Below are 11,466 nucleotides of genomic sequence, written 5' to 3'. Positions count from 1 at the left end.
CACGATTCCTTATTTGTACAGAACACGTTGGTAGACACCTACTGATCCTGTTGCCTTTGTTATTTCTGTGTTGTGTGAATCCTGTCTATATGCTTTTGAAGTTATTTATTGACTTTCTTTGCAATTGGTTTCTATTCTATCTTGTATGGGATTGTGTAACATTGTTCTCCGTTTGAAATGTTGTTAAATCTGAGTGTACATTCGAGTATAAGTAATTCGTGCAATTCTTGCATGGCATGCCCAAAAACTTAAAACAATGATTCACCAACTAAAAATGAGAGAGACAAGGGTTCTGCACTCTGCAGTATATCTATTATAACAAATTTGCAATATTGAGCTGGTTCTTTTCTGTGAAGTATGTGGTGCTCCAGAAGAATTAATTTACCATGTTTTACTGGAATGCTCAATTGCTAAGGAATTTTGGCATCAGGTAAGGGTGGGGATAGGAGTGAAAATCCCCCATCTGAACCCGCTAACTTGGGCAACAGATATTATATCTGGAGTGTGCCCAGAAAAGGACCTAGCAGTGTTTTTGTGTGGTATGTGGGCATTGTGGATGAGAAGAAACAAAAAGCGCCATGATGAACATCTAATCAGCTTGCAACATGCTGTAGAATGGGTGAAGGATATTGCTTTTGATCTCTGGAACTTGACCCATCAGCTGAGGTCCAAGGGGCCAACGCAAGAGATGCAGAAGTGGAGGAATCCAGCTCCACGATGGCATAAGGTCAACACTGACGCTGCTTTTCTTACGGATGATTCTTGTGGTGCGTCGGCATGTATTATCCGAGACCACCATGGGCTGTTTAAAGCGGCGCAGGCACAGTGGTATGTCAGGGGTCTAGATGCCTGCACGATGGAAGCCATAGCATGCAGGGATGGTCTGAACTTGGCAAGAAGAGTTGGCGTGCAAAAGGTGATGCTTGAAACTGATTGCCTAGAGCTTATCAATCTGTGGTTTAAGAGGGACACACAACGCTCCATCATCGATCCACTGCTGAAAGAAATAGATGCTATAAGACTTGCCTTTCAGGAATTTTCTTTTTGTTACATTAATAGATCTTGTAATAAGGTAGCGCATATTTTGGCGAAACAAGTTTCGGACACACACCGCTTGGAGATGTGGTATGTAACTCCGGAGCGTGTGTCTGACCTGGTAATGTCTGAGGCTTCGACCGGTTGATTTAATGAAAGGCAAGCAAGTCACAAAAAAAATTGCAATAAATTCCTGTTCAACGCAATGCCCAATAACGGCTAAAGTTGCTAACAAAATTATTCAATATGATCCAATTTCAACATTTACTAAATGTTATGGGATTTTACATATATTTTATTTTATACGTGTAGCTTACATAATGAGATTCTTTGTACACCCGTAGCAACGCACGGGCACTTAACTAGTGTAGGGAAAAAAAGAGAAATAGTAAATAGTATTAGAGATAAAGAAAATATATAGGAGCAAAAAAAAGTGTAGGGTGTATTGACCTTGTGGCTAGATAAAGTCATTCTCCACCACCATATACAACAATTGGCAACTAGTTTGAGGTCTTTTGCACACAACATAGAACAAGTGGTTGTTACACACCAGACCTTGTGGCTAAATAAAGTCATTCTCAACCACCACATACAACAATTGGCAACCAGTTTGACGTTTTTGCACACAACATAGAACAAGTGCTTGTTACATATTTCCTAGGCATTTTAAGAATTTTAGAGAGTCAAAATATTTTAAGTTTGACTAAAATTATAGAAAAACTATAAAAATTTGTGATATCAAATAGGTATACTATGAAAATATAATTAATAAATAAGAAAAGAATGTATTTGAAGTCACACCCTGAGACTCCCATTATTTTTGCATCCCAAAGAAGAAAAAGAAAAGAAAGATTATAAAAGTTAAAATATAGAGTAACAATTCAATAGAATATAGCTTGAAGAGACATGGAACTTCCAGTTCGTCACGAACTTATGATCTTCACTTTGACAAAAGACATTGCATAATTAACTGCGCAACACAGCTATGAGACTGACAGCCATTGTGCAAAAAAACCTATATTTTACCTTGCATAAAATTTAACCGGAATTGCGGGTTTAGAACTAAAGGTTTTTTCAACCAGGATTGTGGATTCGCAACTTAAGTTTTTTCCAACCGAGATTGTGGATTCGGGACTAAAGGTCAGGATCTTTAGTCCCGGGCTACACAACCGAGACTAAAACTCATCCTTACAACTAAAAAAATAGTTGAAATCCTAGTAGACCACTCTTCATGTCTATCAAAATTTTGGATGCTCTCTTTTAATTAAACCGTGGGAGACCTTTAGTCTCAAGTAGAAGACCTTTAGTTTGGATTTATGAAAATCAATCGGGACTAAAAGCTACCCTTTAGTCCTAGTTTGAACCATGAACCGTAAATAAATGTTCCTACTGCAAAAGTCTGCTACACTATTCATTGGTCAGAAGATTTTAGTCCTGATTGGTGATTTTAACTAGACTAAATCTTTTATTAGCCCCGAGTCAATTTTTGGACGAGATTAAAAGCCAAGATCGAAAGCTCTTTGCCCAACCCAACACTGCCAATAGATGTCCGTTAGCCCAGCCTCTCATCCTCTCTGTTCAATACTCTTAGTGGGGTTACCATTTTGCTCGTGAACTGCTTGATAAACTCAACGGCGTGCCACCATTCTTGACCACCACCGTCTTGCTCATGAACCGTTGGATGAACGGGAGCGCCCTCTGACAACGTCCACAACGACTCAGCACTGCCGCAGCGGCTATTGCAGGGTCAATGCCTCCTCGTCACGCCCACGCTGGTTGCCCTCCCGCGCACTTCCGTTTAACCCCACTTGACGTCGCGCTCAAGTATAGATGGACACGCCGTGCCCTGCGGGCCGGCCCAAGCACGCCCTACTGGACCACTTTTTGTGATGGGCCGGGTCGATGAGCACAACCTTTTTAGCAGGCCAGGCCGGCCCAAGGCCCACCAGATACTAGGAAAATACTAGACCAAATTTGTATACATATTAAATTATTTTAAAATCTTTTCTAACATTTTTTGATGCGAAGATCATCTATTCGTTTTTTCTTTTTTTTATCATTGCCAAAAAAATATTTTCTTGATGACATGGTACTATTAAAAAAAATTAAAGAAACTATAATGGGCCACTAACAGGCCTCTCTTCTTTTACCGGGTTGTGCCGTACCAACTCACGAGCCTAGGGTGTGGCCCAGGTACGGCCTACTCCTCCAGACCGTGCCAGCCCAGGCCCGCTAGTTATTGGACCGGGCCGTTTTTGGGCCAGACCAAAATATCAGGCCTTGTGCCAGGCTCACGGGCCCGGGCTGCATGCCCATATATACGCTCAAGCTCACTGCGCATAGGGCCTTGGCGGATGCGTCCTCGACTGTCCAGTTGGCCAGCTTCATGTCCACGTTCATGCAGGGCTCCTCGACGCATAGGCCCTGCAATGACCTATATTGGCAAGTGAAGGAAATGGCAATGGAATTTTTTTTTCATACAATTTGATATAATCTATATTGTTTGAGACTCTCTTCAAGTTTTTCACATTGGCAATGCATGTTCTTTACCTCAAGTGCCTCAATTTGTTGCCTTGCTTCTGAAGCTCATCTTCTAGTTCGGTAATCCGTCCATCCATTATATAAGAAATCCCATTGCCATTTCCTTCACTTGCCTCATCAACCTCTGAATCAGAATCTGAAGAAGAAGAAGAAGAAGATGATGATCCATCACTCCCCTTCTTGGAAATGTGTGAGCTTCCACCAGAACCAAGGAACACATCGAAGCCAACTGCTCTTGTTTTGTGCTTCGGTTTTGCTGTGTTCTGTTCCTTGTTAGGCTCTGGAGCTGGTGAAATTGATTGTGTCTCGGAATCAGTTTCAGATATACCAGAGCCTTGAGACTGCATGCAGTGCAAGACCCTTGCGCAATTCCCCAGAGTCTCGTTGTCATAACGCTCAGCAAGAGCACGGTACATGCGATAGAAGTTCTCGACATGATTTACAAGCAGAGGCCTTCTTTGGAAATACATCTCAGCCTTCTTTGAAAAAGAATCAGTGAATCACCTTCATCCTCTATGAGCTTCAGCGTCTCTTTAAATTGGTATACTTGGGTCAGTTTTATCATCCGATCACGACACGATCTGTTGTATGAAAAAAAGAAAACTGCCTGATATTTTTTTATAATTAAAAACTGCCTGGATTGAACCGCATTCGAGAACACCGCGAGCGCATCGGCACTCTGCATCCCCGCCGCCACCGTCGACCGCGAGCCGGTTCACGGCGACCTATCGCCCCGCCTTCATCGTCACCCTGTAATCCGCCCTGTTTCGGACACCTGCACGGATCCGGATCCGGACCGAACTCGCGAGTCCAGGTCCGTTAGGGAATCTATCGTACTAACATGGATTGAGATTTGCCTCTCTGCTGCTCGGATCAGTTCCCTAATCTTTTTTTAAAGGAGTTTTACTCGGAATCAGTTCCCTAATCTGATCCTTTAAAAGACAAGGGGTGAGGCGTGGTAGAACACCCCCTGCATGGATTTAGAGCACTCACAATGCAAAGCTCTATCACAGAGTCATAATTAGTTACATATTATTTATGATATTTTGCTAATATGATAGCATATTTATTGAAGAAAAAGATAAAAAAAAAATAAGACTTCAAGTCTTATTTACACTCTAAGTCCACATTGTTTGAGGTAATAAATAACTTTAGACTGATAGAGTCTGCATTGTGAGTGCTCTAGGCTTCTCTTATTATTTTTTTTATATACTCTCGCATAACTAGCATGCTTATGTACTTTGATATATTAGTCATAACAAAATGTACTTGGATATATTTAAGTTCTTTTTCAAAATGATGCGATTTATTTTTTTTTTAAATTATTTAAATGTGATAAAGAAATTGTGCACAAGATTCCCTAATTGATCGTTTGGCCTTGGAGTGCCTCTTGCATAGTCTTGTCTAGAATAGACTACTTGCACTACCGGAATCCCCTTGAATGCTGAGTACCCGCGGGTTTATCAAGTGCATTTTGTTGGGCACTCGCCAAACACCCACTTTACCGAGTGCCCAGGGAAGAACACTCGGCAAACACAAAACACACAACAAAATTGATGTTTGTCGGGTGCCACAGGCCAAGCACACTTCCATTTTTTGCCGAGGGTCATAGTGGCACTCGACAACATTTGCTGAGTGTCCGACAAAAGGCACTTGACAAACTCGGCTTTGGTAACACATAGTTTGTCGAATGTTGTATGTAGCTTTATCTGCAGTTTTGATCATATTAACAAGTTCCAATAGTGTTGGTGACTCTATCGGCAACTTTGTTGGCATTAAATATTTAGGGTTTATGCTTTTTAATATGAATAAGATTTTGAATAGAGTTTAAGCATACAGTTTGATCGAAAATAAAAATTAATTGCACAGTTTGGTCGAAATTTATGAGATATCTTTTGAGCTTAGTTAGTCCATGGTTGGATAATAATTACTACAAACAAATAAAAGTGCTACAGTGTCGCGAAATTTTTCCCTTCAGCAAATAAACACGGCCATAATAAAGAACCCTTGGGTGGGCTGGAGTTTTGAGGTTATGGCTGGGCTGGAGTTTTGAGCTTATGGCGTCATCCACTCAGCTTAAACCGTAGCTGCATACATGTATATGTGTGTTGTAAGTTCTATAATTTTGTGTTGTAAGTTCTAAATTTTTCTTTTATTTTTCGCTGTAGTAGCATATTCTGTATTCTATAAAATACATGGTTTTAAATAGTTGGTTATAGCATTTTCATAGCTTTACGCCTCCCTGCTGTGTTCTTATTTAATACAAGTTGTAATGGGTTATTGAATAATTATTGACTGCTAAATAAATGTGGATGTTTATCTTACTCATGTGATTGATTGAATAAATGTTAAGAAATGGATTTGGTGATATTTTTCTAAAAGCCTATACATATTTGAGAGCTTGCATTTGTGAATTTTTCTTACTTTCTTGTTTCCTGTGCGTAACTAATTAGAAATATTTATATTTTATATAAAAATACGAAATTTTAATAGCTTCCGCTATATCTTTCAATAATTGCTGCTAAACAGCAACCCTGTTTGTTTGTCTGAAAAGTTATGGATAAAAATATTGTTCGCCGATTTGTTGAGATAAGTAAAAAATATTTTAAATTATGACTATGCTTTCTCTTTCGGTCTCTCTCTCACTCACTGATGTGACAGCATGCAAAATGTGCCGCAGTTTATGTACTCAAGCATTGTCATTTGCTAACTATGCTGGCCAAGAATCAACACCATAACATCTTAAATAAAACGACGTCGAAAAAGTACAGGTAATTACCATGTCCCAAATAAAGTTCAGAGTGTTGTATTCACCGTCAAATTAAATAGTAATGTTTCGCTAAAATTTGGCTTTCCGCTGAAAAGTACAACTGAAAGACACCATGCATGTTCAATGGTACATACAAGGAGTATTCTACAACCAACAGCCGAAAAAGTACTATATACTACTCTCTCCGTCCGTAAAAAGAATAAATTCCTAAAATATGTATCAGTCAAACTTTTTAAAATTAGACTAATTTTATATAAAAGAATAACAACATCTATAACATGAAATACACATCATATGAAAATATATTCTAAGATGAATCTAATAATATTAATTTAATATCATAAATCTTAGTATTTTTTTTAGAAATTTAGTTAAAATTTAAAAAAATTGACTTAAGACAACTCTAGAAATTAATTGTTTCGTAGACGGAGAGAGTACTAAGCAGCAGGCAACGCTAATTTCTCTCCTAAACCATCCGGCAGCTTGCAGGACGGAAGCAGGTGCCGTGGCAGCAAAAAAAACGATGGCAGTTCGATCTTGCATCTTGTGGCTGTCGTTTGCTGAAGTGGATTCTACTAGCTCCAATGGATTCTGCGAGAAGTGGCTCCTACTGTGATTTTTGTGCCCCATCTTAAGCTTCTCTTGGCTTCTCTCTCGAATCTGATATTTGTGCCTCCAGCTCCGGGTCGGCAGCTTCTTTCTCTTCTCCTCCGTGACGCTTCCTCTTCTTCCTTCTCTTGGTTTGCTCCGTCCATTGTTTCCTCGCACAAACCTCGACCGCATTGCGAACTTCTCTGATTTCTGGCCCTAGCTATGATTCACGGCGTCGGCCACCCCGGCCGTCGCGTCCGGTGGGGGCGACGGAGCGTGCGAGCGGGGCGGCGCAGGTGCGGCTGCCCTCCTCCTCCGCTCCCCCTCGTTTGCTATAAACCCAGCTTTTGTCAGGAACAGCACAATAGTTGCAGAACAACACAATAAATATGAAACCATTTTATTTGCCTTCATTTCTCATTTTCTCCCTTCCTTTCCTGGAGCAGTTCCGACTTCCAAGTTCCCAGAACCCTAGCCGCCACAGCAAACTCTACTGCCGTTAAACCCCTAGCCAGACAAGGGGAAGAAGAAGGGGAGTAGGAAACACAATGAAGATTGGATCGGCGGCTCCCCTTCCCTCCCCCGTCGCCGATGGTATCGATTCCCCTCCCCCAAACCCTGTCCTGCCTTAAATCCGCCCACCCACGTAGAGATCTTATTAGGTCAGAGTTGTGCAGATCCAAACACACGGAGGGAAGAAGAGGTGGAAGAAGGGATGGAACTCTTCAGAGCTAGTAAGGGCGCACTGCGAAGACTTACTCCTGTGTTGTTGAACGTTTATGCTGAACGCGGGGAAATGTTTAGGAGGGTCGGTGAAATCCCGTCGCCACCACCGAGTTAGTCGATTATCCAGGTAATTTTTTTTTTAATTTTTTTTGATGCGTGCATGCCTTGCCTTTGTGTGCTCCTCCGTCCTCCTCCACTGGAATTCAATTTGGGTAAATTGGAGTTGTCGACTATGTCCACCACTACACTAGCACTGCTGATGTGAGCCTAACTTCCCCCATGCCATGTCTATTTTCTTCAATACATAACTTTGCGATTGTTCTCTGTTTTTTTGTGTGTGTGTACGCAGAGTATTTCGAGAGAGCTTGGGGATGGGATACCTTACTTCCAGTCGATCTGGTTACTCCTTTATGGATATACAATATATACCTCCGGCAGTATTACATCCGCAATCATCAAAGGGAAGGCAATGCTGCTGGTGCCGATGATCTCAGTCTCGATGGAGATGATCATGGGAATGGCCTGCTAGCAGCTCTGGCCAACAAGGTAGCTTTCTGCCTGGCACCTTGTTGTCCTGTTTAGCTTCTAAGTTTCCTAGCTTCATCTTCTGATTAGTTTATATATGCTCATAACATTTGTGAAATCATGTGGAAGTGTATCAAGATGGAGGATAATCTTCAACTTCAATGGAAATGCCGTGCTAAATCCTTCACTATCGATGGTGATGAGAACGATGTCTCATTGGTGAGTCACAAAATCACCAAGCACACTCGTGAAATGGCTCAAGTTTCGGGATCTGAATTTCCTACTGCTGCTATCGCCCTTAAGGTATGTTTGCATCCCTATCCCTACCTTTAACATGCCAAGCAAACTCTCCTTAATTTGGAATTATATTCATCAATAATGTTTGTAAATTGACTCCTCTTGTGCCGATTGCAAACCATGTTTAATTTCAAGTGTATCACCAAAGAGGCTGAGCTGATGTGCCAGTGTATTATTACTGGGGATCGCGTCGTGTCCTTCGCTATAAGCAATGCTGTCCGGCGGCGTGCCTTGATCTTAATGACCTGCACAGATTATGTTCCTGCCACCGCTGCCATGATGGTACATGCCTTGACTCTACCAAAACAATCTGTGACCTAGCTACTTAATCTTCAGTATTAATCCCGTGATGTTTATGAATGTCTTGCTGCTTGCAATATAACTTTTAGGGCATCATGAAAGAGGCTGAGTCGCTGATTGGTTTGCTGAAGGGAGATCAAGTGAAAAACAATGCAAGGATGATGTGTACCGATCATCTCCGGCATCGTACCTTGTTTATTATGTCGGAGTTGTGTGATGAATGTTCTGATGTTGTAGAGCCTACTGTGTATGACCTAGTAACATACTATTCCTGTCATTGCACACATATTTCTCGATTATCATAATATATAGGAGTACATGACAAGTATTCCATATAGATAGCAAACTGAGCTATAGCTCAGTGGTGTGGCTAGATGTGGCTGTGCCTACCGACCTGGGTTCAAATCCTCGTATTCCACACAAAAACAACCCCCTTGCTGGCTTGTGGCTACGGTGTTCGCCGGCCCAAGTTTGTCCCTAACAGCCATAGGCTAGGGTCCGGGGGATTTCTTGACCAGGGCCATACAGTCCCTTTTAAATTACAATACCATGGTGGAGGTTCTTCTCCCCACCGGTTGAGTTTTTTTCCCCATACATATTCTTTTCATCTGTGCAAGGTATAATGATGTATTTTTCTACCCTACTATCACCAGGGGTGACATTACTGGAGATTTGAATTCCAATGAATCAGATAATAAACTGGCTGATAATGGCAATCATGGGGAAAGGGGCAATGTGACTGAAAATAAGGTATTTCTACACTGAAATTTGGTGGCTAGCTCAAGTAAGTTGGTTTCTGTTTGTGTAACTCATTACTAATAAGAATTGTATGATGAATCCGATGAAAAGGACTCCACGAAGGAACTAGCAAGAAATGACATGGATGAAAGCAACAAGACAGATGAAAATCAGGTATAGTCTACACTGACAATTGGGCAGCTAGCTCAACCAAATTGGTGCCTTTGTGTTCTTCTCATGGAGCCCCTTTCTGATATGCATTGAATTATGATGAATCAATGTCAAGAACCCCAATGAGAAACTAGGAAGAAACAGCCTGGAGAAGGGTGAGGTGAAGCCAGAAACCAAGGTAGAGTCCTTTCAAAGAAAATTTGTTCAGTGCTCTATACTAAAGTGGAATTTGTTACTAACATGTATATTGGATTGCGAAGCATCTGACAGCATGGGCTTTTTTTGAAGGCTAGTACAGAAAAACAAGTTGACCTGGTGGGAAGCAGCAATGAGGGCGATAGTTCCACTTCTGAGGAGAATAAGGTAGACATTTCAAAAAAAAAGTGCAGCTAGGCTAAATTTGTGTATGTTCTTCATGGAATTCCTTGCTAACACGAACTTTTATTTTAGCTGAAAGATGTGTTGAAAGAGCAGAGCAGTCCCCTCCCTGTATGTGAAGAACAGAGCAGTCCCCTGTATGGAAAAGCTGGTGGGCACAAAAAGGTTTGTTTTTGTGAGCTTGAGCATCTCGGCATACTCTTCTGCTCTGCCTAATTGAATTCTATTAGCGTCTTACTATCTTTTAAGTGATCTTGGTCTGATGACAAACATGTGTCATCCCCTCGATAAAATGAACTTATACAGAACACTAACCCGCCCACCTCATGTTATGGTTGCCTTGGCCCTTTTATACCTGGTTTTCACGGTTCTTGTTACCCGATGATATGGTTAAATGTTTTTCTCGCTTTTTTGAACAGTGGTTTTCAGGATGCTTTAATTTTGCGAAACGACGAGGGAACACCGATGGAACAGCAAGCTAATGAATAATGATGCCGAATTCTCATCTAATAGATGAACTTCTTTATTTTGCTGCATTGGCGTAGCTCTTATTATGGACAATCTGTGATTAGTTCTCTAGACTATTTTCTCATAAGAGGAAAATGAAATGTGTTGATGCTATGATGATGAAATTTTGGCACGTTGCAAACATTATCTAGTTTGGATAAACTGTGTTCAAATTTCTACAGTTTGTTGCTGCAGCCGTCCTGCTATTACTGTTTATACATGTGTTGATGCATAATTGCATCTGCCAGATGACTTGTAAAAATACAAAGTTCGTCTCCTTCGCGCTCAACCCGCAGAAAAAACCCTGTTCTTATTCCTTGTGTTCAGCTTTGTCATTGGTATGACAATCCGTTCTGTCAGACCCAACCACAATCTAGATCCGTCAAAATGTGAGTTGTAGGCCGCCCGTGCAACTTAGAAATGTGGTAGCCCGAAATGTTGTATAAGGCTAGTCTCAATGCATGTTTTATGAGAATGTTATGCATATTAAATAGGGTGCTACATAAGTAAAATTGCTGACTTGGTAAGAGTCATTAAATGAAAGAGTTTTATCAGATGAGAGAGGAGTTTTATTACCATGAAACTTATGTGGCTCGGTTATTTAGTTTTTAGTCTTAGTAATTGTGTCATAAAACCATGCATTAAACCATGCATTGAGACTCGTCTAAGAACAATCGGGCAACATCGGGAGCAGTAAATGGAGGAAGGAAGACTGCATTCTTTGTTCAATGAATCTGCATACCACCAAGGGCTATTTGAAAAAAGAAGTCTGAATCCGTGTCTTCTCTGCCATTTGATTTCCTTCACCACTAGCACTAGCTCCGCCAGCTACTAGAGTATAAGCAAAGAAATCAAGATTCATAAGAAAAGCGAAGGCCAAGCCTGAT

The 11,466-nt window shown here is 41.0% G+C and overlaps 1 protein-coding gene across 5 annotated transcripts; it reads left to right on the top strand.

Moving 5' to 3' along the window:
- Positions 7,043-10,773, top strand: LOC8061090. 5 transcript variants are annotated; one of them, XM_021446961.1, is made up of 13 exons: positions 7,043-7,233; positions 7,384-7,531; positions 7,615-7,790; positions 8,013-8,209; positions 8,327-8,491; positions 8,621-8,767; positions 8,875-9,032; positions 9,439-9,535; positions 9,635-9,697; positions 9,810-9,872; positions 9,983-10,057; positions 10,145-10,237; positions 10,492-10,773. In XM_021446961.1, exons 5-13 carry the CDS (start codon positions 8,327-8,329, stop codon positions 10,552-10,554), a joined length of 924 nt encoding a protein of 307 aa, XP_021302636.1. In that variant the 5' UTR covers positions 7,043-7,233; positions 7,384-7,531; positions 7,615-7,790; positions 8,013-8,209; the 3' UTR covers positions 10,555-10,773. The 5 variants fall into 5 exon arrangements, with proteins under 5 accessions (XP_021302636.1, XP_021302632.1, XP_021302635.1 ...); XM_021446957.1 differs by having other exon boundaries at positions 8,318-8,491; XM_021446960.1 differs by having other exon boundaries at positions 7,615-7,924; positions 8,318-8,491.

The sequence above is a fragment of the Sorghum bicolor genome, chromosome 9, assembly GCF_000003195.3.
Source record: "Sorghum bicolor cultivar BTx623 chromosome 9, Sorghum_bicolor_NCBIv3, whole genome shotgun sequence".
NCBI lineage: Eukaryota > Viridiplantae > Streptophyta > Magnoliopsida > Poales > Poaceae > Sorghum > Sorghum bicolor.
Note: the sequence above shows the minus strand (reverse complement) of the source record. Positions and strands in the feature narration are given on the sequence as shown.

Bases quoted from the DNA above. Each gene is read 5' to 3' on its own strand.
- LOC8061090 (XM_021446961.1), top strand. From the start codon at position 8,327: ATGGAGGATAATCTTCAACTTCAATGGAAATGCCGTGCTAAATCCTTC. The intron at 9,698-9,809 runs GTATAGTCTACA...ATCAATGTCAAG, and splicing joins ACAAGACAGATGAAAATCAG to AACCCCAATGAGAAACTAGG. The intron at 9,873-9,982 runs GTAGAGTCCTTT...CTTTTTTTGAAG, and splicing joins AGGTGAAGCCAGAAACCAAG to GCTAGTACAGAAAAACAAGT.